The sequence below is a fragment of the Rhinoderma darwinii genome, chromosome 5, assembly GCF_050947455.1.
Source record: "Rhinoderma darwinii isolate aRhiDar2 chromosome 5, aRhiDar2.hap1, whole genome shotgun sequence".
NCBI classification, from domain to species: Eukaryota; Metazoa; Chordata; class Amphibia; order Anura; family Rhinodermatidae; genus Rhinoderma; species Rhinoderma darwinii.
In genome coordinates this window covers 189,732,523-189,756,053 of record NC_134691.1, presented here as the reverse complement: position 1 = coordinate 189,756,053, position 23,531 = coordinate 189,732,523, and the positions used below count along the sequence as shown (strand labels likewise).

Sequence of the window (23,531 nt, the reverse complement as noted above, 5' to 3'; positions counted from 1 at the left end):
AGACTCCAGCAATGACTATGCAGCCTCTGACAGGAAGCTGAATACGATGTGCTCATCACATTCATCTCCCTCCCCCTGCTCTGCAATAATAATGGGGAGCTATAAATGTATGTCTATATATTATTCAAATGTTTTTTTTAATGCTCACATACATTTTTCTTAAACATAGTATGTATTTAAGTGTCTATTCGTTAAATTTGTATACTGTATTTGAATCAGTGGTTTGCAACTCGTGGCCCTCCGGCTGTGAAATTAAAAAATTCCATCTTATCATGACCATAGACTGCAGATTTTTATGACATGCTGGGACTCCGATATTTTATGTAAAAATATAGACCATATGCATTTATTTTTATGGTGTCTTGCATTGGCACGTAATTTGGCAGAGGTGTCAACCAAAGAAGGGGTTTAAAGGGTGCATCATTCAGTGAAAACTACATATCGCCACGCTCAATGTCTCCCACTCCATTCTATGTTGGCCTGAATATGGTTAGCATAGGAAACCTCACAGATCTATTTTAAATTGTTATTTTCATCTTAATATTTTAATAAAATGAGCAACATGAAACAACGTAGTCATTTTCTACATATATACTAAAGATGCCAAAATCACAAAATAATACATTATTAATTCTGTAGCAGAACGCTTCTAAATGTATACATGTACTATACTAACATGCATTGTTTAGTAAAGCAGATATTTTATCTTGTCTTCTTTATTCTATAGGAAATTATAACAATCAATCTAAAAAATATTTGGTTACTAAAAGTCATACTACTGTAAACTGGGATGAACAAAAGGAATATCTTATCAAGGAATACAAGACAAAAAAGTTGGATATTCTGGAACTCAGAAAAATGGAAACGCTTGAACCTTCTGAGATCATAATGAAACTTGCTGCTCCTGGAAGTGGTCTCAAGGAACTACTAAATGAACCAAGCATGGATTCTGTGTTGGTGATAAAACTTCTTCAAGTTTTAAGCAAAACTACTGGGTGTATGTCAAGTCGCCAAAATTTAATACATATCCTAAGACATGTCACTAATTCACTTTTTTTAAAGCAAACCCTCTCAACCCATATATTGCAGTGCAGCATTAGTCTACAGAATGAAGAAATATGTTCTATTGTGGATCACTCCCTTATCGTGCTGACTGAGATTATAAGTATATTTCCATCTAGTTCTTTTGCAGATGTAATAATAATCAAAACTGTCCTTGAAAATGTTCTGGGACAGGTGGAAACAAATGGTATAACCATTCCGGAGAAAACAAAACAAAATGTGGCAACATTAAATCTTTTTCTGCAGCATCTACAAGACAAAAAGCAAGGGGGGACGCTCAAATCTGATAATTATATCTATATAGTTGGAAAAAAGGGCCTTGTTCTAGGCGACGACTTTCGTGGAGTCTCAGTGTTTCCAACACATGATGATATTTATGTGCAAAATAATCCACAGTTGCCCTCAAACATCATAGATGGATCTTATCCTGATGTTACATCTTACCTCAACACTCACTTTTCTTTATTGAGAGAAGACTTTATTCGTCCACTAAGAGATGGAATTTCTCAATATTTAAGAGCACAGAGCAAAGAGGATGTTGATGATATAAGATTATACTTTAACGTATTAATTTTGGACTCTGTGTGCGTCCAATCTGGGATAGTTCATAATGTTAAATTCTCAACCCGTCATCTGGGTCATATTATCTGGGATCAGTCACAACGTCTGCTCTATGGTTCCCTTGTCTGTCTATCAAATGACAATTTTAATAATATGTTATTTGCTACTGTGGCAGACAGAAATGTTGATAAAGTCAAGCACGGAATTATAACTTTGAAGTTCATTGAAGAAAGCCGTGAAGCGCTAGCATTGAATGCAGATGCTAATCGTCTGTTTGTGATGGCTGAAACAACTGCATATTTTGAAGCCTATCGCCATACCCTGGACGGGCTCAAAGAGATGCAAGAATATGATGTTCCATTACAGAATTACATTGTACATTGTGAAACAACTATGTCTCCTCCTGCTTATTTGTTAGATAATAACTTTTCATTCACCTTAAAAGAGATCAAAAACCATACATTTTCAGAAACAGATTCTTCAGATGAAGAAACTTACTGCAACATTGCCCAAAAGAAACCAATGTCTCAGGAGTTTAATATACTTGACTTTAACACTTGGCCCTCGAAAGATGAGCTTGAATTTGATGATTCTCAATTTGAAGCATTCCAGAAAAGCCTAACAAGTGAGCTGTCCATTATACAAGGTCCTCCAGGCACAGGTAATTTATTTTATTGTCACTATACAAAAGTATAATCATCTAACAATTTGCTGTTATTATTATATTTTGTGTAAAAGCATAAATAAATGTTAACATACTGACTGGTACCACACACAGAGTTTTGCCAGGGCAACTGTTAAGGGACTTTTGTACGCCTTGCACATGACTTGTGCACAACTTTTATACAATGTTTTCCTATGGACTTCACCTGCACAGTTGGTATCAGAGCTGTTTCAGGTGTAGCCTCAGCCCTAAGGCAAGACTGTAATGTTGCATATTCTGTTGTATCTACGAGCAGCATATTATAGAGCAGGAGGAGCTGAGCAGATTGAGGTGTCGTTCTGTGGGAAAAGATTCAGTATAACGGGGGAATGCCTACTCATTTTAGGCTTATGAGTCCAGTGACCGTTACTATTCAGTCATTGACAGCTATCGGTATGTATGCTCACACAGAAAAGGATGTACCGTTAGGTCCATAATTGGACAGTGGCACAGTCTTCATAATTTGGGCACTGCATGCCACCACATTGGATTTGAAATGAAACAACTGAGATGCAATTGAGTGTAGGCTTTCAGGCTTAATTCAAGGGGTTGTACAAAAATATCCTGTGAAACGTTTAGGAATTGCAACCATTTTTCTGCACAGTCTCCTCATTTCAGGGGCTCAAAAGTAATTGGACAATTTAACATTACCATAAATAAAATGTTTTTTATTAATACTTTGTAGAGAATCCTTTGCAGGCAATGACTGCCTGAAGTCTGGAACCCATGGACATCACCAAACGCTGGGCTTCCTCCTTTGTGATGCTTTGCCAGGCCTTTACTGCGGCTGTCTTCAGTTGTTGCTTGTTTGTGGGTCTTTCTGCCTTAAGTTTTGTCTAAAGGAAGTGAAATGCATGCTCGATCAGGTGGAGATCTGGTGATTGACGTGGCCATTGCAGAATATTCCACTTTTTTGTCTTAAAAAACTCCAGGGTTGCTTTCGCAGTATGATTTGGGTCATTTTCCATCTTACTGTAAAGCGACGTCCAATCGACCTTGCTGCATTTGGTTGAATCTGAGCAGAAAGTATATCCCTGAACACTTCAGAATTAATCCGGCTGCTTCTGTCTTCAGTCACATCATCAATAAACACTAGTGACCCAGTGCCTTTGGCAGCCATGCATGCCCATGCCATCACACTGTCTCCACCATGTTTTACAGAGGATGTGGTGTGCTTTGGATCATGAGCCGTTCCAAGCCTTCTCTATACTTTATTCGTCTCATCATTCTGGTACTGGTTGATCTTAGTTTCATCTGTCCAAAAAATGCTGTTCCATAACCGGGCTTGCTTCTTTAGATGTTGTTTGGCAAAGTCTAATCTGGCCTTTCTGTTTTTATGGCAGACGTAGATACTGATACACCTCCTTGCAGGAGTGTTCTTCACTTGGGTAGATGTTGTGAAGGGGTTTTTTTTCACCATGGAAAGGATTCTGCATTCATCCACCACTGTTGTCTTCTGTGGATGTCCAGGCCTTTTGGAGTTTTTTTCAGGAATATACCAAACTGTTGATTTGGCCACTCCTAACATTTGTGCTCCCTCTCTGATGTATTTCTTCATTTTTTTCAGACTAACCATGGTCTGTTTCGCTTGCATTGAGAGCTCCTTTGACCTCATGTTGTGGGTTCACAGCAGCAGCTTCCAAATGCAAATGCCACACCTGGAATCAACTCCAGACCTTTTACCTGCTTAATTGATGATGGATTAACGAGGGAATAGCCCATGCAGCCCATTAAATAGCTTTTGAGATAACTGTCCAATAACCTTTGGTCCCTTGAAAAAGTGGCAGCTATATATTAAAGAGCTGTAATTCCTAAACCCTTCCTCAAAGTAGGATGTGAATACCCTCAAATTAAAGCTGAGAGTGTTAAGGATCTGCCAGGCACAGCTTCTGTATACACGCCCATAGGTAATCAGTCTGCACCTGCTTCTATGTCTGGGAGACTGACTCCATCTTCCACCACTCAGGATGGCAGGCTTAGGAGTGGGAGAGCCTATCATAGCCTGGCCAGACGGAGCTAGCTCCCGCCCTCTGTCTATTTATACCTGCCTTTCCTGTTCCTCCTTGCTTGTGATTCTTCTCGTTTGGTTTCCTGGCCCTGCTGCAGCTTCTTGATCTATTTGACCCTGCTTCATATTGACCCTGGCTTACTGACTACTCTCCTGCTCTGCATTTGGTACCTCGTACTCTCCTGGTTTGACTTGACTTGTTCACTACTCTTCTGCTCTGCGTTTGGTACCTCGTACACTCCTGGTTTGACTCATCTCGTTCACAACTCTTGTTGCTCTAGGTGTTGCCGTGGGCAACTACCCCTTTTCCCTTGCTTCTGTGTACCCTTGTCTGTTTGTCTGTCGTGCACTTATTGAGCGTAGGGACTGTCGCCCAGTTGTACCCCGTCGCCTAGGGCGGGTCTTTGCAAGTAGGCAGGGACTGAGTGGCGGGTAGATTAGGGCTCACTTGTCTGTTTCATTACCCCCGTCATTACGTAATCACAAGCCATATACCTAGTCTACCCTGGTCCCTCACACTACTATGGACCCCCTTGAGACCCTGGCTCAGCAAATGCAGGGTCTCTCCTTACAGGTCCGGGCCTTGGCTCAGAGGGTCAACCAGCCTGATGCTACCATGGTAGTGCCACTCACCTCACCTCTTGAACCCCACCTCAAGTTGCCTGACCGGTTCTCAGGGGACCGGAAGACTTTTCTCTCCTTTCGGGAGAGTTCTAAGCTCTATTTTCGCTTAAAGCCCCACTCCTCAGGTTCTGAGAGCCAGCGGGTGGGTATAATTATGTCCCGGCTCCAGGAAGGGCCCCAAGAATGGGCCTTCTCCTTGGCTCCTGACGCCCCTGAACATTCCTCCGTTGATCTTTTCTTTTCCGCTCTCGGACTCATTTATGACGAGACTGACAGGACTGCCTTTGCCGAGAGTCAGCTGGTGACCTTACGTCAGGGTAAGAGACCTGTTGAGGAGTATTGCTCTGACTTTAGGAAGTGGTGCGTAGCTTCTCGGTGGAATGACCCTGCCTTAAGGTGCCAGTTTAGGTTGGGTCTGTCGAACGCCCTGAAAGACCTGCTAGTTAGCTATCCCTCTTCTGACTCCCTAGACCAGGTTATGGCTTTAGCGGTACGACTTGACCGACGTCTCAGGGAACGACAACGTGAACGTTTTTGTGTTTTCTCCTTTGACTCCCCCATGATGCCTCCCGAGGTTCCGTTGCTTCGTTCTTCCACGGAAGACTCGGAGGTACCTATGCAACTCGGAGCCTCCGTGTCCCCCCAACAACGTAGAGAGTTCCGCAGGAAGAATGGTCTCTGCTTCTATTGTGGGGATGACAAGCATCAAGTGAACACCTGTCCTAGGCGTAAGAATAAGCAGCCGGAAAACTTACGCGCCTAAGTGATCATCGGGGAGGCACAGGTATTTCCCGTAAGTATGAAACGTAATAAAATCTTGCTTCCCTTTCAGGTCTCTTTTGGTGGTAGGTCTGCTACCGGCAGTGCCTTCGTGGATTCAGGGTCATCTGCTAATATCATGTCTATGGAATTTGCTATGTCTCTAGCTATGCCTTTGATTGATTTGCCTAAACCTGTCCCGGTAGTGGGTATCGACTCCACTCCTCTTGCTAATGGTTATTTTACACAGCATACCTCTGTTTTTGAACTCCTTGTTGGCTCCATGCATTTGGAGCAGTGCTCTGTACTGTTGATGCAGGGATTATCGTCCGATTTGGTTTTAGGCCTTCCCTGGTTGCAGTTGCATAATCCCACGTTTGACTGGAATACTGGGGATCTTACCAAATGGGGTAATGAATGCTTGACGTCGTGTTTTTCTGTTAATTCTATTTCTCCCCCTGAGGAGGTGAACACGCTACCTGAGTTTGTTCAGGACTTCGCTGATGTTTTCTCTAAGGAGGCCTCCGAAGTGTTACCTCCTCATAGACAATACGATTGCGCTATCGAATTGGTACCAGGAGCTAAGCTCCCTAAGGGTAGGATATTTAATCTCTCTTGTCCCGAACGTGAAGCCATGAGAGAGTATATCCAGGAATGCCTGGCCAAGGGTTACATTCGCCCCTCTACTTCTCCGGTAGGTGCTGGCTTCTTCTTCGTAGGGAAGAAAGATGGTGGTCTTAGGCCATGCATTGACTACCGTAACTTGAATAAGGAACCAGTATCCCCTTCCTTTGATTCCTGATCTCTTTAATCAGGTTCAGGGGGCCCAATGGTTCTCTAAGTTTGATCTACGGGGGGCGTATAACCTTATCCGCATCAAAGAGGGGGATGAGTGGAAGACTGCGTTTAACACACCCGAAGGTCATTTCGAATACCTCGTCATGCCCTTTGGGTTGTGTAATGCACCCGCGGTCTTCCAGAATTTCATAAATGAGATTTTAAGAGATTACCTGGGGGTATTTCTTGTAGTGTACCTTGATGACATACTTGGGTTTTCCAAGGACTGGTCCTCCCACATTGAGCATGTCAGGAAGGTGCTCCAGGTCCTTCGGGAAAACAAACTGTTTGCGAAGACCGAAAAATGTGTGTTTGGGGTGCAGGAGATACCATTTTTGGGTCAAATCCTCACTCCTCATGAATTCCGCATGGACCCCGCCAAGGTCCAGGCTGTAGCGGAATGGGTCCAACCTGCCTCCCTGAAGGCGTTACAGTGCTTCTTGGGGTTCACTAATTATTACAGGAGATTTATTGCTAACTTCTCGGTCATCGCTAAGCCTCTTACGGATCTCACTCGCAAGGGTGCTGATCTCCTCCGCTGGCCTCCTGAGGCTGTCCAGGCTTTTGAGGTCCTTAAGAAGTGCTTTATCTCGGCCCCGGTGTTGTTTCAGCCCAACCAAATAGAGCCATTTATCGTGGAGGTTGACGCGTCCGAGGTGGGAGTGGGGGCTGTCTTGTCCCAGGGTACCAGGTCCCTCACCCATCTCCGTCCCTGTGCCTACTTCTCCAGGAAGTTTTCGCCCACTGAGAGTAACTATGATATTGGCAACCGCGAACTCTTAGCCATTAAATGGGCATTTGAAGAGTGGCACCACTTCCTGGAGGGGGCTAGGCACCAGGTAACGGTCCTTACCGACCACAAGAATCTGGTTTTCCTAGAATCTGCCCGGAGGCTAAACCCGAGACAAGCTCGATGGGCGTTATTTTTTACCAGAGTCAACTTTTTGGTTACCTATAGGGCTGGGTCTAAAAATATTAAGGCTGATGCACTGTCGCGTAGCTTCATGGCCAGCCCTCCTTTGGAGGAAGATCCTGCTTGTATTTTGCCTCCAGGTATAATCATTTCCTCTATTGATTCTGATTTAGTTTCTGAAATTGCTGCTGATCAAGGTTCAGCTCCCGGGAACTTTCCTGAGAACAAGCTGTTTGTTCCCCTGCAATTCCGGCTAAGGGTACTTAGGGAAAATCATGACTCCGCTCTATCTGGTCATCCAGGCATCCTGGGTACCAAGCACCTCATTGCCAGAAACTATTGGTGGCCTGGGTTGCCTAAGGACGTTAAGGCCTACGTCGCCGCTTGTGAGGTTTGTGCTAGGTCCAAGACTCCCAGGTCCCGACCAGCGGGCTTACTACGTTCTTTGCCCATTCCCCAGAGACCTTGGACCCATATCTCCATGGATTTTATCACCGATTTGCCTCCATCTCAAGGCAAGTCGGTGGTGTGGGTTGTAGTAGACCGCTTCAGTAAGATGTTGTGCCCCTCAAAAAACGACCCAATGCTAAGACGTTAGCCACCTTGTTTGTCAAACATATCCTGCGTCTCCATGGGGTCACTGTCAATATTGTTTCTGACAGAGGGGTACAATTTGTTTCTTTGTTTTGGAGAGCCTACTGTAAAAAGTTGGAGATTGATCTGTCCTTCTCCTCTGCCTTCCATCCTGAAACTAATGGCCAAACTGAGAGGACTAATCAGTCTCTAGAACAATATTTAAGGTGTTTTATCTCTGACTGTCAATATGATTGGGTCTCATTCATCCCCCTCGCCAAATTTTCCTTTAATAACCGTGTCAGTAACTCGTCAGGGGTCTCCCCCTTTTTCTGTAATTTTGGGTTTAATCCACGGATCTCCTCCATTTCACCTGGTAGTTCCAACAATCCCGAGGTAGAGGTCGTTCATCGGGAACTGTGCACAGTCTGGGCCCAGGTTCAGAAGAACCTAGAGGCGTCCCAGAGCATACAAAAAACTCAGGCAGATAGAAGATGTTCTTCTAACCCCTTGTTTATGGTCGGGGATCTGGTGTGGCTATCGTCAAAGAACTTGCGCCTTAAAGTCCCGTCCAAGAAGTTTGCTCCCCGGTTTATAGGGCCGTACAAGGTCATTGAAGTCCTCAATCCTGTCTCCTTCCGACTAGAGTTGCCCCCATCTTTTCGAGTACACGACGTGTTTCATGCCTCCCTCCTTAAATGCTGCTCTCCGTCCTTGGCTCCCTCGAGGAAACCTCCTGTCCCCGTTCTCACCCCTGAGGGGGTAGAATTCGAGGTGGCCAAGATTGTGGACAGTAAGATGGTCCAAGGCTCCCTCCAGTACCTGGTCCATTGGAGAGGATACGGGCCTGAGGAGAGGACTTGGGTACCCGCCCGGGATGTTCACGCTGGGGTATTGGTCAGGAGGTTCCACATTCGTTTCCCCAATAAACCAGGTCCATCTAGAAAGGGTCCGATGGCCCCTCATAAAAGGGGAGGTACTGTTAAGGATCTGCCAGGCACAGCTTCTGTATCCACGCCCATAGGTAATCAGTCTGCACCTGCTTCTATGTCTGGGAGACTGACTCCATCTTCCACCACTCAGGATGGCAGGCTTAGGAGTGGGAGAGCCTATCATAGCCTGGCCAGACGGAGCTAGCTCCCGCCCTCTGTCTATTTATACCTGCCTTTCCTGTTCCTCCTTGCTTGTGATTCTTCTCATTTGGTTTCCTGGCCCTGCTGCAGCTTCTTGATCTATTTGACCCTGCTTCATATTGACCCTGGCTTACTGACTACTCTCCTGCTCTGCGTTTGGTACCTCGTACACTCCTGGTTTGACTCGGCTTGTTCACTACTCTCCTGCTCTGCATTTGGTACCTCGTACACTCCTGGTTTGACTCGGCTCGTTCACCACTCTTGTTGCTCTCGGTGTTGCCGTGGGCAACTGCCCCTTTTCCCTTGCTTCTGTATACCCTTGTCTGTTTGTCTGTCGTGCACTTATTGAGCGTAGGGACTGTCGCCCAGTTGTACCCCGTCGCGTAGGGCGGGTCGTTGCAAGTAGGCAGGGACTGAGTGGCGGGTAGATTAGGGCTCACTTGTCTTTTTCCTTACCCCCGTCATTACAGAGAGTCTGCACTTTAAGCCCATAGCCCATGCAGCCCATGAAATAGCTTTTGAAATAACTGTCCAATAACCTTTGGTCCCTTGAAAAAGTGGCAGCTATATATTAAAGAGCTGTAATTCCTAAACCCTTCCTCAAAGTAGGATGTGAATACCCTCAAATTAAAGCTGAGAGTCTGCACTTTAAGCCCATATTGATTATATAACTGTATATTTAATATGTTTTGGTAAACAGCTAATATGCCAAAACTTGTTTCACTGTCCAAATAATTCTGGACCTAACTGTATATGCGCATATATTTAAACAGATATGTTACTAATAAATTACATAACTATCTGCTTAAAAACAGGTGAGTGTCGTTTATTGGAAACCCTATGAAAGTTAAGCATTAAGAGATAATAGGCGACATACACATTATGCTCCTTCTGCCATTCTTGGGCCACTATAGCGAGTCTTTTAAGCTTAAAGGGGATTTTAAGACTTTAATATTGTTTGCATATCCTTGGGACAGGTTATTAATAATTGATCTGTGGTGGGTTTGACCTCCAGTCCCCTTCATTGTTAGTCTGTATGATCAGCTGTGCCTGGATTTATTGAATCCCCTAGAAATAGAAAAATTCTGACACGTTGGTCCTTAGACCAACACAAGGTTACATAGTTACATAGTTAGTACGGCTGAAAAAAGACACATGTCCATCAAGTTCAACCAAGGGAAGGGAAAAGGGAAGGAAAAATTTCTACACATAGGAGCTAATATTTTTTTGTTCTAGGAAATTATCTAACCCTTTTTTAAAGCCATCTACTGTCCCTGCTGTGACCAGCTCCTGCGGTAGGCTATTCCATAGATTCACAGTTCTCACTGTAAAGAAGGCTTGTCGCCCCTGAAGCTTGAACCTTTTTTTCTCCAGACGGAGGGAGTGCCCCCTTGTTTTTTGAGGGGGTTTTACAAGGAACAGGATTTCACCATATTTTTTGTATGTGCCATTAATATATTTATATAAGTTAATCATGTCCCCCCTTAGTCGTCTTTTTTCAAGGCTAAATAGGTTTAATTCTTTCAATCTTTCCTCATAACTTAAATTCTCCATGCCCCTAATTAGCTTCGTTGCTCTTCTTTGTATTTTTTCCAACTCCAGGGCATCCTTTCTATGAACTGGAGCCCAGAACTGAACTGCATATTCTAGATGAGGCCTCACTAATGCTTTGTAAAGTGGTAATATTACATCCCTGTCCCGCGAGTCCATGCCTCTTTTAATACACGACAATATCCTGCTGGCCTTTGAAGCAGCTGATTGACACTGAATGCTGTTATTGAGTTTATGATTTACAAGTACACCCAGATCCTTCTCAACAAGTGAATCCGCCAGTGTAGCTCCCCCTAGGACATATGATGCATGCAGGTTGTTGGTACCCAGATGCATAACTTTACATTTATCTACATTAAACTTCATCTGCCAAGTGGACGCCCAAATACTTAGTTTGTTTAAATCTTCCTGCAATTCATGAACATCTTCCATAGACTGAACTATATTACATAGCTTGGTGTCATCTGCAAAAATAGAAATAGTGCTATTAATCCCATCCTCTATATCATTAATAAATAAGTTGAATAATAGTGGTCCCAGCACTGAACCCTGGGGTACACCACTTATAACCGGTGACCATTCAGAGAAGTAATCATTGACCACAACTCTCTGGATACGGTCCTTGAGCCAATTCTCAATCCAATTACAAACTATATTTTCTAAACCTATAGTCCTTAATTTACCCATTAGGCGTCTATGGGGGACAGTGTCAAATGCCTTTGCAAAGTCCAAAAACACTAAATCCACAGCGGCCCCTCTGTCTAGACTTCTGCTCACCTCTTCATAAAAACAGATTAGGTTAGTTTGACAACTTCTGTCCTTAGTAAAACCGTGCTGGCTGTCACTTATAATGCTATTTATTGTCACATAATCCTGTATATAGTCCCTCAATAGCCCCTCAAACATTTTCCCCACGATGGATGTTAAGCTTACTGGTCTATAATTACCTGGGGAAGACCTAGAGCCCTTTTTGAAAATAGGCACCACATTTGCGCTGCGCCAGTCCCTTGGCACTATACCAGTCACTAGAGATTCTCTGAATATTATGAAAAGGGGGACAGAAATAACTGAACTACGCTCTTTAAGAACTCTAGGGTGTAACCCATCTGGTCCCGGGGCCTTGTGCACATTTATTTTATTTAATTTAGCTTGGACCATCTCTACATTCATCCAATTCAGTATATCAACTGATATATTAACAGCACTGGCACCGGCTACATCAGCTGCTCTTTCTTCAGTTGTATATACAGAGCTAAAGAACCCATTTAGTAACTCTGCCTTCTCTTGATCCCCTGTGATCAACTCCCCATTACCATTATCTAGGGGTCCTACATGTTCAGACCTTGGCTTTTTAGCATTTATATACTTGAAGAATTTTTGGGGATTTGTTTTACTATCCTTGGCCACTTGCCTTTCATTTTGTATTTTTGCTGATTTTATTACCTTTTTACAGATTTTATTAAGCTCTTTATATTTTACAAAGGCTACAGCTGTACCCTCAGATTTGTATTTTTTAAATGCCCTTTTTTTGTCATGTATTGCCCCTTTCACAGAAGGTGTAAGCCATGTGGGGTTTAATTTGAGTCGTTTATACTTGTTACCTATAGGAATAAATTTTGCACTATAATAACTCAAAGTAGATTTGAAAATCTCCCATTTATCATTTGTCCCATTATTTGACATTAGTTTTTCCCAGTCCATATCCTGAATTGCAGCCCTCATCCTGGGGAAATTGGCTTTCTTAAAATTAAATGTTTTTGCCCTCCCAGCCTGCGTTTGTTTTTTACAGTATAGGTAAAATGTAACTATATTATGATCACTGTTACCGAGGTTTTCACGAACATTGACATTCCCAACAAGATCTGCATTATTAGAAATGACCAGATCCAACAGAGCTTCACCTCTAGTCGGGTCTTCCACAAACTGGCCCATAAAATTTTCCTGCAACAGGTTGAGGAAATGTCTCCCCTTTGCAGTTGAAGCCGAACCATGACACCAATTAATATCCCGGAAATTAAAATCTCCCATTATCACTACAGTACCCGCCTGTGCAGCCCGCTCCATCTGTTTATATAGCTGAACATCCATCTCCTCAGTTATATTGGGGGGTCTATAGATTACACCAAAAGTAATTTTTTCAGTGTTTACCTCCCTTTCTAGTTCCACCCACAAGGTTTCAACCTCCTCACAGTATTCACCCACTATTGTCTCTTTCACACTCGCCTTCATATCATTTCTCACATACAGACATACACCACCATCTTTCCTATTTGTCCTGTCTTTCCGAAAAAGTGTAAAACCCTGTAGATTTACAGCCCAGTCATGTGAAGAGTCTGGCCATGTTTCAGCAACACCAACTATATCTATATTTTCTTCCAGTATCAAGGCCTCCAGCTCCCCCATTTTGCTTGCTAGACTTCTGGCATTTGTGAACATACACTTTAACTTGCCTGTCAGTTTTTCATGAATTCACTGTATTTCAAAGATACATTCAATTGTGCTCCCACAACATAACAATTTTAAAGGATTCACTGGTGTGATATATGAGTAAAATATAACATTTATTTATAACTCTCTAAAAACAGGAGTACAATCACCACTGTGAAAAAGCCCCACCGTGTGTATAAAAACGTATTAAATAATAAACTCTGAGTTCTAATTCAATTGTGAACCTACTATAGCTCAGTGTTCAACAAGAATATCAATACGGAATCAGCATTTGAAAAATGGGCATAACAATAGTCTTGACCCTAATTCACACTAGAGTCCGTGATAACCGCACCGGAAGCTCCTAGTGTTGAGGTATACAAACAATGCTAGTGTTCCCAATGCTAAAAAATTCCTATTCACAACCGACCCAACGCGTTTCAATACTCATCATCAGGGGTCTGTAGCTTGGTCACTCTGGCCAGGGATGCCAGCGATATTTAGTTCAGCAGCAGGTATTCTGCTGTACTCCACGGAAGCATGCTCGCATAGATGTCAGCGGTGGGGCTTTTTCACAGTGGTGATTGTACCCCTGTTTTTAGAGAGTTATAAATAAATGTTATATTTTACTCATATATCACACCAGTGAATCCTGTCAGTTTTTCACTTTTATTATCAGAAATGTGATTTGACATTAATCGGGCCTTTTTATTTACACTGATGTTTTGTAACAAAAGGATCTCCTTATCTTGTTGTCTAGTCCTCTCCCCACATTCTGTTTCTCCCCCCACCAATATAGTCTGACCCCTCTCTAACCTGGCTACCCCTTTTTTTTCTACATTGACCTCCCTCCTCAGCCCTAGTTTAAATACTCCGCCACCCCAGCTAGAATTCTCTCCCCCAGCACAGCAGACCCCCTTCCATTTAGGTGCAAATCATCTGCAGAATACAGTTTGTACCCCAATGAAAAGTCAGCCCAGTGCTCTAGGAACCCAAATCCTTCTCCTCTACACCAAGACTTCAGCCATGCATTTAACTCCCTGAGCTCTCGCTGTCTTTCCTGTGATGCGCATGGCACAGGCAGTATTCCTGAGAATACTACTTTGGAGGTCCTTCCCTTCAGCTTGTATCCTAGTTCTTTAAAATTATTCTTAAGGCTCCTCCACCTACCATTTATTCTGTCGTTGGTACCGACATGGACCACGACAGCTGGATCATCAGGTTGTGTATTCTCGGTCTAGATCCTGTCAGTGTGGCTGAATATCTTTTCTTCCAGTGGGGCTAATGACTATGACTAAGTTTTCACATGCTCTGCTCTAGTATATATTTGCAATCTTAATCATTAAGTCTCTGATTTGTTTATATTCTCTTGTATTTTAATCTAGTATTTATTTAATGTATAACAAAACAATGTATTTGCCTACAGGAAAGACTTATGTTGGACTGAAAATTGTTCATACTCTTCTGAATAATGGACACATTTGGAGGCAAGGACACAGGCCAATACTAATTGTTTGCTACACCAACCATGCCCTTGACCAATTTCTGGAAGGTATAATGATTTATGTTTATATATTCTTATGACATCAATGACTACATCACCAGGAATGGGCTAGGTCAGAATTAACTCCAAATTTTGTAGCTCAACAGTTCAGATTTGTCAGTGAACTGTCTACATAAAATAATGAAAAAGGAAACAGTAAAAAGAGTAAATAATCTTCTATATTCTAAAAGTGGCTGAAATGGAAATGAGGCTACAATCTTTGAGCGCATTTCTGAAATTAATCTGAGGTTTTGATTTTTTATCAAGTATATAGGTGGAGCATAGTAATGATAAATCCCTTTACTTACAAGAGATCTTGCTTTCTTAAAATAAATAGCTAACTCACCCTTTATTGTTTTAGTTTAGTTCTAGTGGTTGGGGATGATTGATCATGTAAATGTCTAATCATTCTAGAATTGAGCCTTTGTTCCTTTTACGAGCAGTTACAAGCTTATCATTTTACATCTGCTATTTATGACAACACTAGCAGGTATGATTAGTTAACATATAGTGATTGAACCAACCGCTATAAATATAACATTTGTACCCCAAAAATTTTTTCGTACCCTGGACACTAGACCTAAAATGTAATGAGAAGTAAAACACCTATCTGTTCGTCTACAAGACTTTCTGCTTTTAAATAAAACAGTCTTAAACAAATTTTGCACATGTAGTCCAATCTCCTCCTGGTCTCCTGCATCTCTTGTGGAAAACATATGGAGAAGGGGCTTAAAGAAAAGGGGTGAGATTAGCTTGTCTGGTATCCAGACAGTAGAGTGAGCATAGGTTTCTCGCAGCCAGAGACAGATCAGCCTTAGCTTAAACCTGGCCATACACTAAAGATTTTCAACAGTCGAAAAGGCTGATTTGGACAATTTTTTGCCATCTGTCGTAGCCTTTTTGTGATACGCACGTGATAGACAACAACCGAAGACAGATATTTCTGGATGTGTTGGATTGTTGTTGGGTGCAAAATTGTTCATGCCAAATGACAGATCTGCATCCCATTAATAAAAGCCTAGACCAGGCCACAGATCAAGGCAGGGATCGATCAGTGTTTTGTTATTTTAACTTATGGAGTTGATGTACAAAACGACAACCTTTAAAGATCAACGGTGTATGACAAGTCGTTTAGAAAAAAACAAGCATCTGAAATCACTGATGTACAGTATGGCCAGCTTAAAGGGGTTGTCCAGACACGGACAACTGATGACCTATACACAGGATAGGTCATCAGTATATGATGGGTGGGGGTCCGACATCCACCTATCATATAAGCTGCTCCGGGTACTGGATGTCCATGCCGGAAGCAGATGGTTCTGATCACTGAATAGCGGCCGACCTGCAGTACTGCAGGTCTGTTCTCATTCAAGTGAATAGGAGCAGAGTTTCTGTTCTGTAGTGTGGCCGCTATGCAGTGTATGGAGCCATCTTCTTCCGGCTCCGAACACTGCGTACCCTGCATAACATCCAGCGGCCTGAGACAGCTGATCCTGTGGATAGGTCATCAGTTGTCCATGCCTGGACAACCCTTTTAACCCCTTTTCCCTACTGTACTATTTCACATTCACTAGCATAGGAGGAGCCCAAAGTATGAGTAAATATGTATGCCTCCTAGAACACGTTTATGTTGTATGTTTTGGATTCATTTTAAGTGTTAATATTTTTTCCTATTTTTCTTATTCTTACTGCTATTTTAAGAGTATACAAAATATATACTATGCACCAATACGAAGAACAAGAAAAGCAGGGCTCTACAAAGTAAAAACGACCTTGTTTAGTGGTTCACTACTATTAAAATTTCAAAAGAGTTGTACAAAGACGTCAGATAATGATTTCACAGGAGAAAAATTGGGGTTTCCAAAAAAAAAAGTTTATGTATATGTGCTGTATTTAGATTTCCACTATCACATGATGTTTGTTTTCAGGGATATATAAATTCAAACACTGCAATATTGTTAGAGTGGGATCAAGGAGCAACAGTTTTCTTATGCAGAGATGTAACTTGACTGCACTGAGGAAACAATTTGAAAGAGATGGTAGGGGCCCCGCCTGGGATCACTGGATTGAAGACTGGGATGAAGATTTAATAGACATATATGAAACAGTATGTTGAATCTTGATATTTTCTTTAATGTTACATTATATATCTGCATGCTTATACAAGAAATATACTCATTCATTGTATTACATAAAGACACTTTCTGGCACACACAATCATTTATGTATTGAATTGCTTTGAACCTTTGCAAAAACCAACATTAGATAAACAGTATAAAATATGGCATATGAGAGATAGTGCTCCTTTGGGATTTAGCTTGTATGTTGAATTGATCTCAATATATACCATATTTATTGGAATATAGGACACACCTGATGATAAGATACATCCAAGTTCATATATATATATATATATATATATATATATATATATATATATATATAGACAAGCAGAAAGCAGCAGCACTCACAGTTTACAAGATGGGTAGGTGCCTTGCAAGTAGTCCCGATCCATGGACTATATAATATGTGATGCTTGGGTAGAAGGACCCCGGTGACATAGGACAAAGTGTATGTGAGGAGCTGAAGATGATGTTTAATCATTTGCATGGTATATCACACAATTCTCAAGAGAAATGAAAATGGTATCACACAATAAAGAAGCACAGTCATAGCACTTATTATAATAGTTATACTATTGCAATCTCACTAAAAATGGGAAAATATGCTCACAAATTAAAGAAAGGGAATTAACATTAAATCTACCTATTCCTATACCTTTATCCTTTCTAGTCCAGTTCATGTGCAGCGTATCGTCTCTTTAATGTGTAACTTAACTTTAAAAAACTTTTGACATGTCATAGTGACACAACCTATCCACAAGTCATACATACACACCATTTTACATTATAGGTCCCCTAAAGTAACATGACTGTACTCTTTAAATATATTCTACCGATAGAAGAGACTTGAGTCTATAAGTCTTTTAGTAAATAAAATATAAAGTTTTATTAGATCAAATTCTAAAAATACCATTCAATATATAAAAAATGTATCTACACAGATGGAAAGGAGTACCAACATATGGTAATCACATCAATGGTAATTATTATAATATAATATGCATGACAGCAAAGGCATGGTACAAAAGTGCATAATGCAAGTACATTTAGTAGGAGGTGTACTCTGAAGATAAAGTATTGTGACAGAGCATATAAGTAAAGCCCGCAGTATCTATCACAAGCCCACAGTATATCTTACACAGTATTGAGTATCGGTATTTCAGCTCTATATAACAGACCCACAGAGTAAAGTGCTTAGTGTAAAATAAATCCAATATGTGAGAGCAAACCACTGACCTGTCATGCTGGATCCCTAAGTTAGCTTCCTGCCCCGACGTGCATTTCGGCTTCCGCCTTCATCTGGGGTGGCGCTTAAAGTTCCAAACTCCCTTTTTATCTATTTATCCATGGCATCACAACACATGTTGTTGGCGTCATGTATCATGTGAGGCGACACGACGTGATGAGATAAGCGTGTGTACGCCTCACATTTGTTGTGATGCCATGGTTAAACGAAACACGGCGCCGCCAATGAACCAAGGTATTTGTTTTAATTTATTCTTCCACATGGAGTAGGTCACTTTCCAAATGGTCACCATATAAATAGAGAGTTCGAAACTTTAAGCGCCACCCCCAAATGAAGGCGGAAGCCGAAACGCGTGTCAAGGCAGGACGCTAACTTAAAGTGTAGCTAAATGTTCGACAAACTTCTGACATGTCATAGTGACATGTCAGAAGTTTGGATTGGTGGGGGTCTGAGCACAGAGACCCAAACCAATTGCTAGAACGAAGCAGCTGAAGCGTTCGTGTGAGCACTCAGCTGCTTCGTTTCTGTTCGGCTTTTTCCGGAAATAAATGTATCGGAGTACAGGCTCATAGACTGTCTATTGAGTCCATACAGCGATACATTTATTTCCGGAAATAGCCGAACAGACACGAAGCGGCTGAGCGCTCACACGAACGCTTCAGCTACTTCCTTCTAGCTATTGGTGGGGGTCTCCGTGCTCAGACCCCCACCAATACAAACTTCTTACATGTCACTATGACATGTCAGAAGTTTGTTGAACGTTTAGCTACACTTTAATGATCCAGCATGACAGGTCAGTGGTTTGTTCTCACATATTGGATTTATTTTGCCCTAAGCACTTTACTCTGTGGGTCTGTTATATAGAGCTGAAATACCGATACTCAATACTGTGTAAGATATACTGTGGGCTTGTGATAGATACTGCGGGCTTTACTTATATGCTCTGTCACAATACTTTATCTTCAGAGTACACCACCTACTGAATGTACTTGCATTATGCACTTTGGTACCATGCCTTTGCTGTCATGCATATTATATTATAATAATTACCATTGATGTGATTCTCATATTTGGTATTCCTTTCCATCTGTGTAGATACATTTTTTATATATTGAATGGTATTTTTTAGAATTTGATCTAATAAAATTCAATATTTTATTTACAAAAAGACTTATAGACTCAAGTCTCTTCTATCGGTAGTGTATGTCACAGTGACATGTCAGAAGTTTTGATCGGTGGGGGTCTGAGCACTAAGACCCCCATCGATTGCAAAAATGAAGCAGCAGAAGCTCTCAGGTGAGCGCTGTGTCGCTTAGTTTCTGATCGGCTTTCCTCAAATCAGTGTTCGGGGTAAATAGAAATTCTATGAGTCCATACACCGCTCGCTCAGCTTTCCAAGGAAAGCCGATCAGAAACGAAGCACAGTGCTCACCCAAGCGCTCCTGCTGCTTTCTTTTAGTGATCGATGGGTACTCAGTACTCTCAGTACTATGGGTAACAAGTATCAGTGAACTAAAAAATTGTTTAAGAAACACTTGACACAAAAACATTATCTTCAATTCCATTAATGATTGCCACCTGGCCAGTATACCACAGGCCCAGCCGGTTTTCCCCTTAGGAGGCCGGTGCAGGTAATTACTTTTTTAACGGCAATGTTGGCAAAGTTGCTTATACAAACCTGATCTCTTTTTCTATTCAAAGACAGGACAAAACAGGTTTCATTAACCTCTCCTTTGCTCATTCAGCCATAAAAGAAATCAGAGGATTGTCTTTTCCAAGTTTTGTCTGTCCTTTAGAGTAAATTTACATGTGGTTTTCACTGTCCAATACATCTTAATGGGGCTTACAGAACAACCCCATTTAGATGTTTGAAATGTTGTTTCTGCAGCTCTGCCATCTGTAAATATACCCTTATACCAGAACATAGTTATTGAAAATACATTGTTAATAGGCAGGACTAAATGGCACAAAGTTTGTGAACATGGTTATCCCTGCCCTTTAAGGAAACATTTTTAAATTTTAACAACTAAGAATACTGATTGTGTCGTACCAGCTATTTAACTTTGTCTTGACATTTCATAGTTAAAAGAAGAAGCAGAGACAATAAAGCGTAAAATTTTGTCCAGAAGAGAGATCCTTGACAGTGCCGATAGTGAGGTTCTATCAGAATACCTCATGAAGCAGTATATTGATGATGTTATGTGGCAAAATCTCATCTTTAGCAAGGTACTGTTGTGTTCATTAATTCATTTTGTTTCTAGACATCTGATTTTTTTAAATGATGGTCTTAAAGTGGTATTCTCATCACAGACAATTATGGCATTGATTGTAAGCTCTTGCTAGCAAGGTCCTCACTTCTGTTTGAATTATTAATTTGTTTAGTCACTGCACAATATGTTGGCGCTATATAAATAAAGAATATTGTTATGGCACATCCACAAGATGTGGCTCTGATAGATGCAGCTCCCACCTCAGAACTAGTGTATTCTCCTTGTCTGTGGATATGCCACAATTGTCTGTGATAGGAATACCCCTTTGAAGTGAATATCCACCCTTGTTCACATTTTTATTTTTTTAAAAGGTCCATAATTCTGTGCTGATTAATTTTATTGTTTATCATTATACAGATGTAGCCATCTTTACCTTGACTTTTAACGCATTAAATACACAGTGTCAAGAAACTTTAAGTTTACTTTTTCAATGGCCTTTGTTGTGTGATATCACGCTGCAGAAAGTTATCATAGTCAATATAAAGTTGGCTACATCTGTTGGTGTAGCACAATTTTTCTGCTGCAAATCTCACGCATAGACATACATTTAAATGAGGGGAAGCTAAAGAGCTTACAGCATATACATTGAAATCAATAATAACACAGTATGTAGTAAACTCATAAGCTCCCTCTAGTGGGTACTCTAGGCTGCCAGAATGTTATCATTTAACTCAATTACGGTGGATTTGGAGCTCTGATAAAGATCCAACCACTATAAAGATATATAAAAGGATTAATGATCACAGAATATTAGACCTTCAATGACATGGTTATAAATTAGGTGGACATTAGAATTAAAGTGTAAGTAAACATTTAAAAAACTTTTGACTTATCATAGTGACATGTGAGAAGTTTTGATCGGTAGGAGTTCCAGCACTGAGACCCCCACCGATTGCTAAAACGAAGTGGCAGAAGTGATGTGCCACTTTGTTTTTGATTGGCTGCACTCGGAGCAGTCTATGTGCTCAATAGAAAGTCTATGAGTCCGTACACTGCTCGCTCAGCTTTCCAAAGAAAGTCGATCAGAAAGAAAGCAGCACAGTGCTTTTTTTTCCATAATCTTTTATTATTGGAAAAAATGAGGAAAAAAAAAATATATATATATATACATAATTGGTATCGCCACATCCGTTGTGACCCAAACTATAAAACTATTATGTAATGTATCCCGCACGATGAACACTGTAAGAAAAAATATGAAAAACTACACCGGAATCGCTATTTTTAGGTTACATCTTGCACCAAAAAAAGGAATAAAAAGTGATCAAAAAGTCACCCCAAAATAGTACCAATAAAAACGACAGCCCATCCCGCAAATAAAAAAAGCCCTGACACAGCTTTGTCGACACAAAAATGTCAGTTTGGACAAATGAGGCTCTGTCAGGAAGGTCAAAAGTGACTGCAGCGGGAAGGGGTTAATGACCATTCTAGACACTTTTGGTACTCAACTTCATTATGCTTCCCCTTTGCGGGCATGTTCAGATGTGGCAGAAATTTTCCACTGCAGATTTTGCTGAAAATTCGTGGCAATTACGCAACGCATCTGCAGCAACAGTTGCATATTTGACAGGTAATACGTTGCGGACTTGCCACAGATTTCAGCCTTTACACAGGCTTATATCCATAGTGAAAATCCGCTGCTTCTCCGTTGCATGCTGCGGAATGAAAATTCTGCACCGCAGCCTATTTTCCGCAACTACTTTTTAGTTACCTAAAAAGGCATAGAAAGTAATGGAAAAAAAGACTGCTGCTTATTTCTACTGCGGGCTGTCTGCAGCGGAATTTAACAGCAATTCCTCCACGTCTGAAAGTGAATCACTCAACCATTCAAGTTGTGTTTTATGTTTAAGGCTGGCTTTCCATGCGATATAATACCTACAGGAAGTCGGATTGAGGGCCATTAATAACACTGGATTTTCTTGTGATTGCAAAATCGCAGACGCATGACATTGTATGTACACATGCAATGTCCTGTATTCCTATAAACTAAAATTGTATGTGACTTCGCATTTAAACACAAGGTAGTCGTGGCCTAAGGCCTCATGCACACGAAAGTAATTTTTATCCGCAATTACGAATCCGTAATTGCGGATAAATTACTGACCCATTAATTTCTATCGGCCACCAGACACCTTCCCGTATATTTATGGTGGTTTGTCCGGGCCGTAGAAATGCTTTCTATAGCTAAGTACATGATACTTGTGTATGAGCTTAATGCAAATAATAACAGAGTTATTAATTTGCAAATAGCATCATAATGCATTAAACTCAAACTGGAATGAGTTTTCTTTATATTTGATCAGTTACCTTTAAAATACAAGCGTAACAGAGTTCAGTTAGTGGAATGTAGCAGTACAAGTGAAACCGAGTGAAGGTCCTTTTACATCGGCCAATTTTGGCCAGTGTAACGAGCGCTGATCAACGACACAGCTCGTTGATCGTCGCTCGTTTGCTCAAATCACAAGGAGCTATGTATGGGAACGAGCGATCATTACTCCGATCACTGTTCGTCCCCATACGTTTACACAGGGAGATGTGCTGCCGACAATGATAATATTTTAGTTTTTTAAAACTATACGATCAGCAAATGAACGATCATTTGCCCGATAATTGGCCCATGTAAAAGGGCCTTTAGTAGTATGTAGCAGAGCTGAGCTCCTAATTTATCGCAATGTCCTCTAATAATATGTGATTATCTGGTATTACATTGTACCACTGGTATATTAACTGCATTAGCTGCATATACAGTAGATAAGAAAATTAAGTTCCTACATCTTAGCTTTAATTGGTATGAATTTCTGCATAATAACCAAGGCTGCCAGAGAAAGACGCAGCATTGTCATCTCATAGTTCAGAATAGAATCATTGCAAAATAATGTCAGACTGTCCCATCCCAGTCTCATGTATATAGAGATAAGATCATATATTCCCGGGCTCTTAAAATGGTGCAATGCTGATGCCCCAGCCAGTATTGTTAACTAGCCCCTGCCTTCGGCCTCATTTACACGAGCGTGTGCGTTTTGCGCACGCAAAAAAACGCAGCGTTTTGCGTGCGCAAAAGTCACTTGACAGCTCCGTGTGTCATCCGTGTATGATGCGCGGCTGCGTGATTTTCACGCAGCCGCCATCATAGAGATGAGGCTAGTCGACGTCAGTCACTGTCCAGGGTGCTGAAAGAGTTAACTGATCGGCAGTAAC

At 41.3% G+C, this 23,531-nt stretch overlaps 1 protein-coding gene across 2 annotated transcripts in view; it reads left to right on the top strand.

The window, feature by feature from the left end:
* Positions 1-23,531, top strand: part of LOC142651760 (NFX1-type zinc finger-containing protein 1-like) — a 100,625-nt gene that overhangs the window by 27,303 nt on the left and 49,791 nt on the right. For both annotated transcript variants that reach the window (XM_075826820.1, XM_075826819.1), the window contains exons 7-10: positions 728-2,284; positions 14,578-14,703; positions 16,623-16,801; positions 20,146-20,289. In XM_075826820.1, the coding sequence (XP_075682935.1) occupies positions 728-2,284; positions 14,578-14,703; positions 16,623-16,801; positions 20,146-20,289 (2,006 nt within the window). The remainder of the gene's footprint in view (positions 1-727; positions 2,285-14,577; positions 14,704-16,622; positions 16,802-20,145; positions 20,290-23,531) is intronic.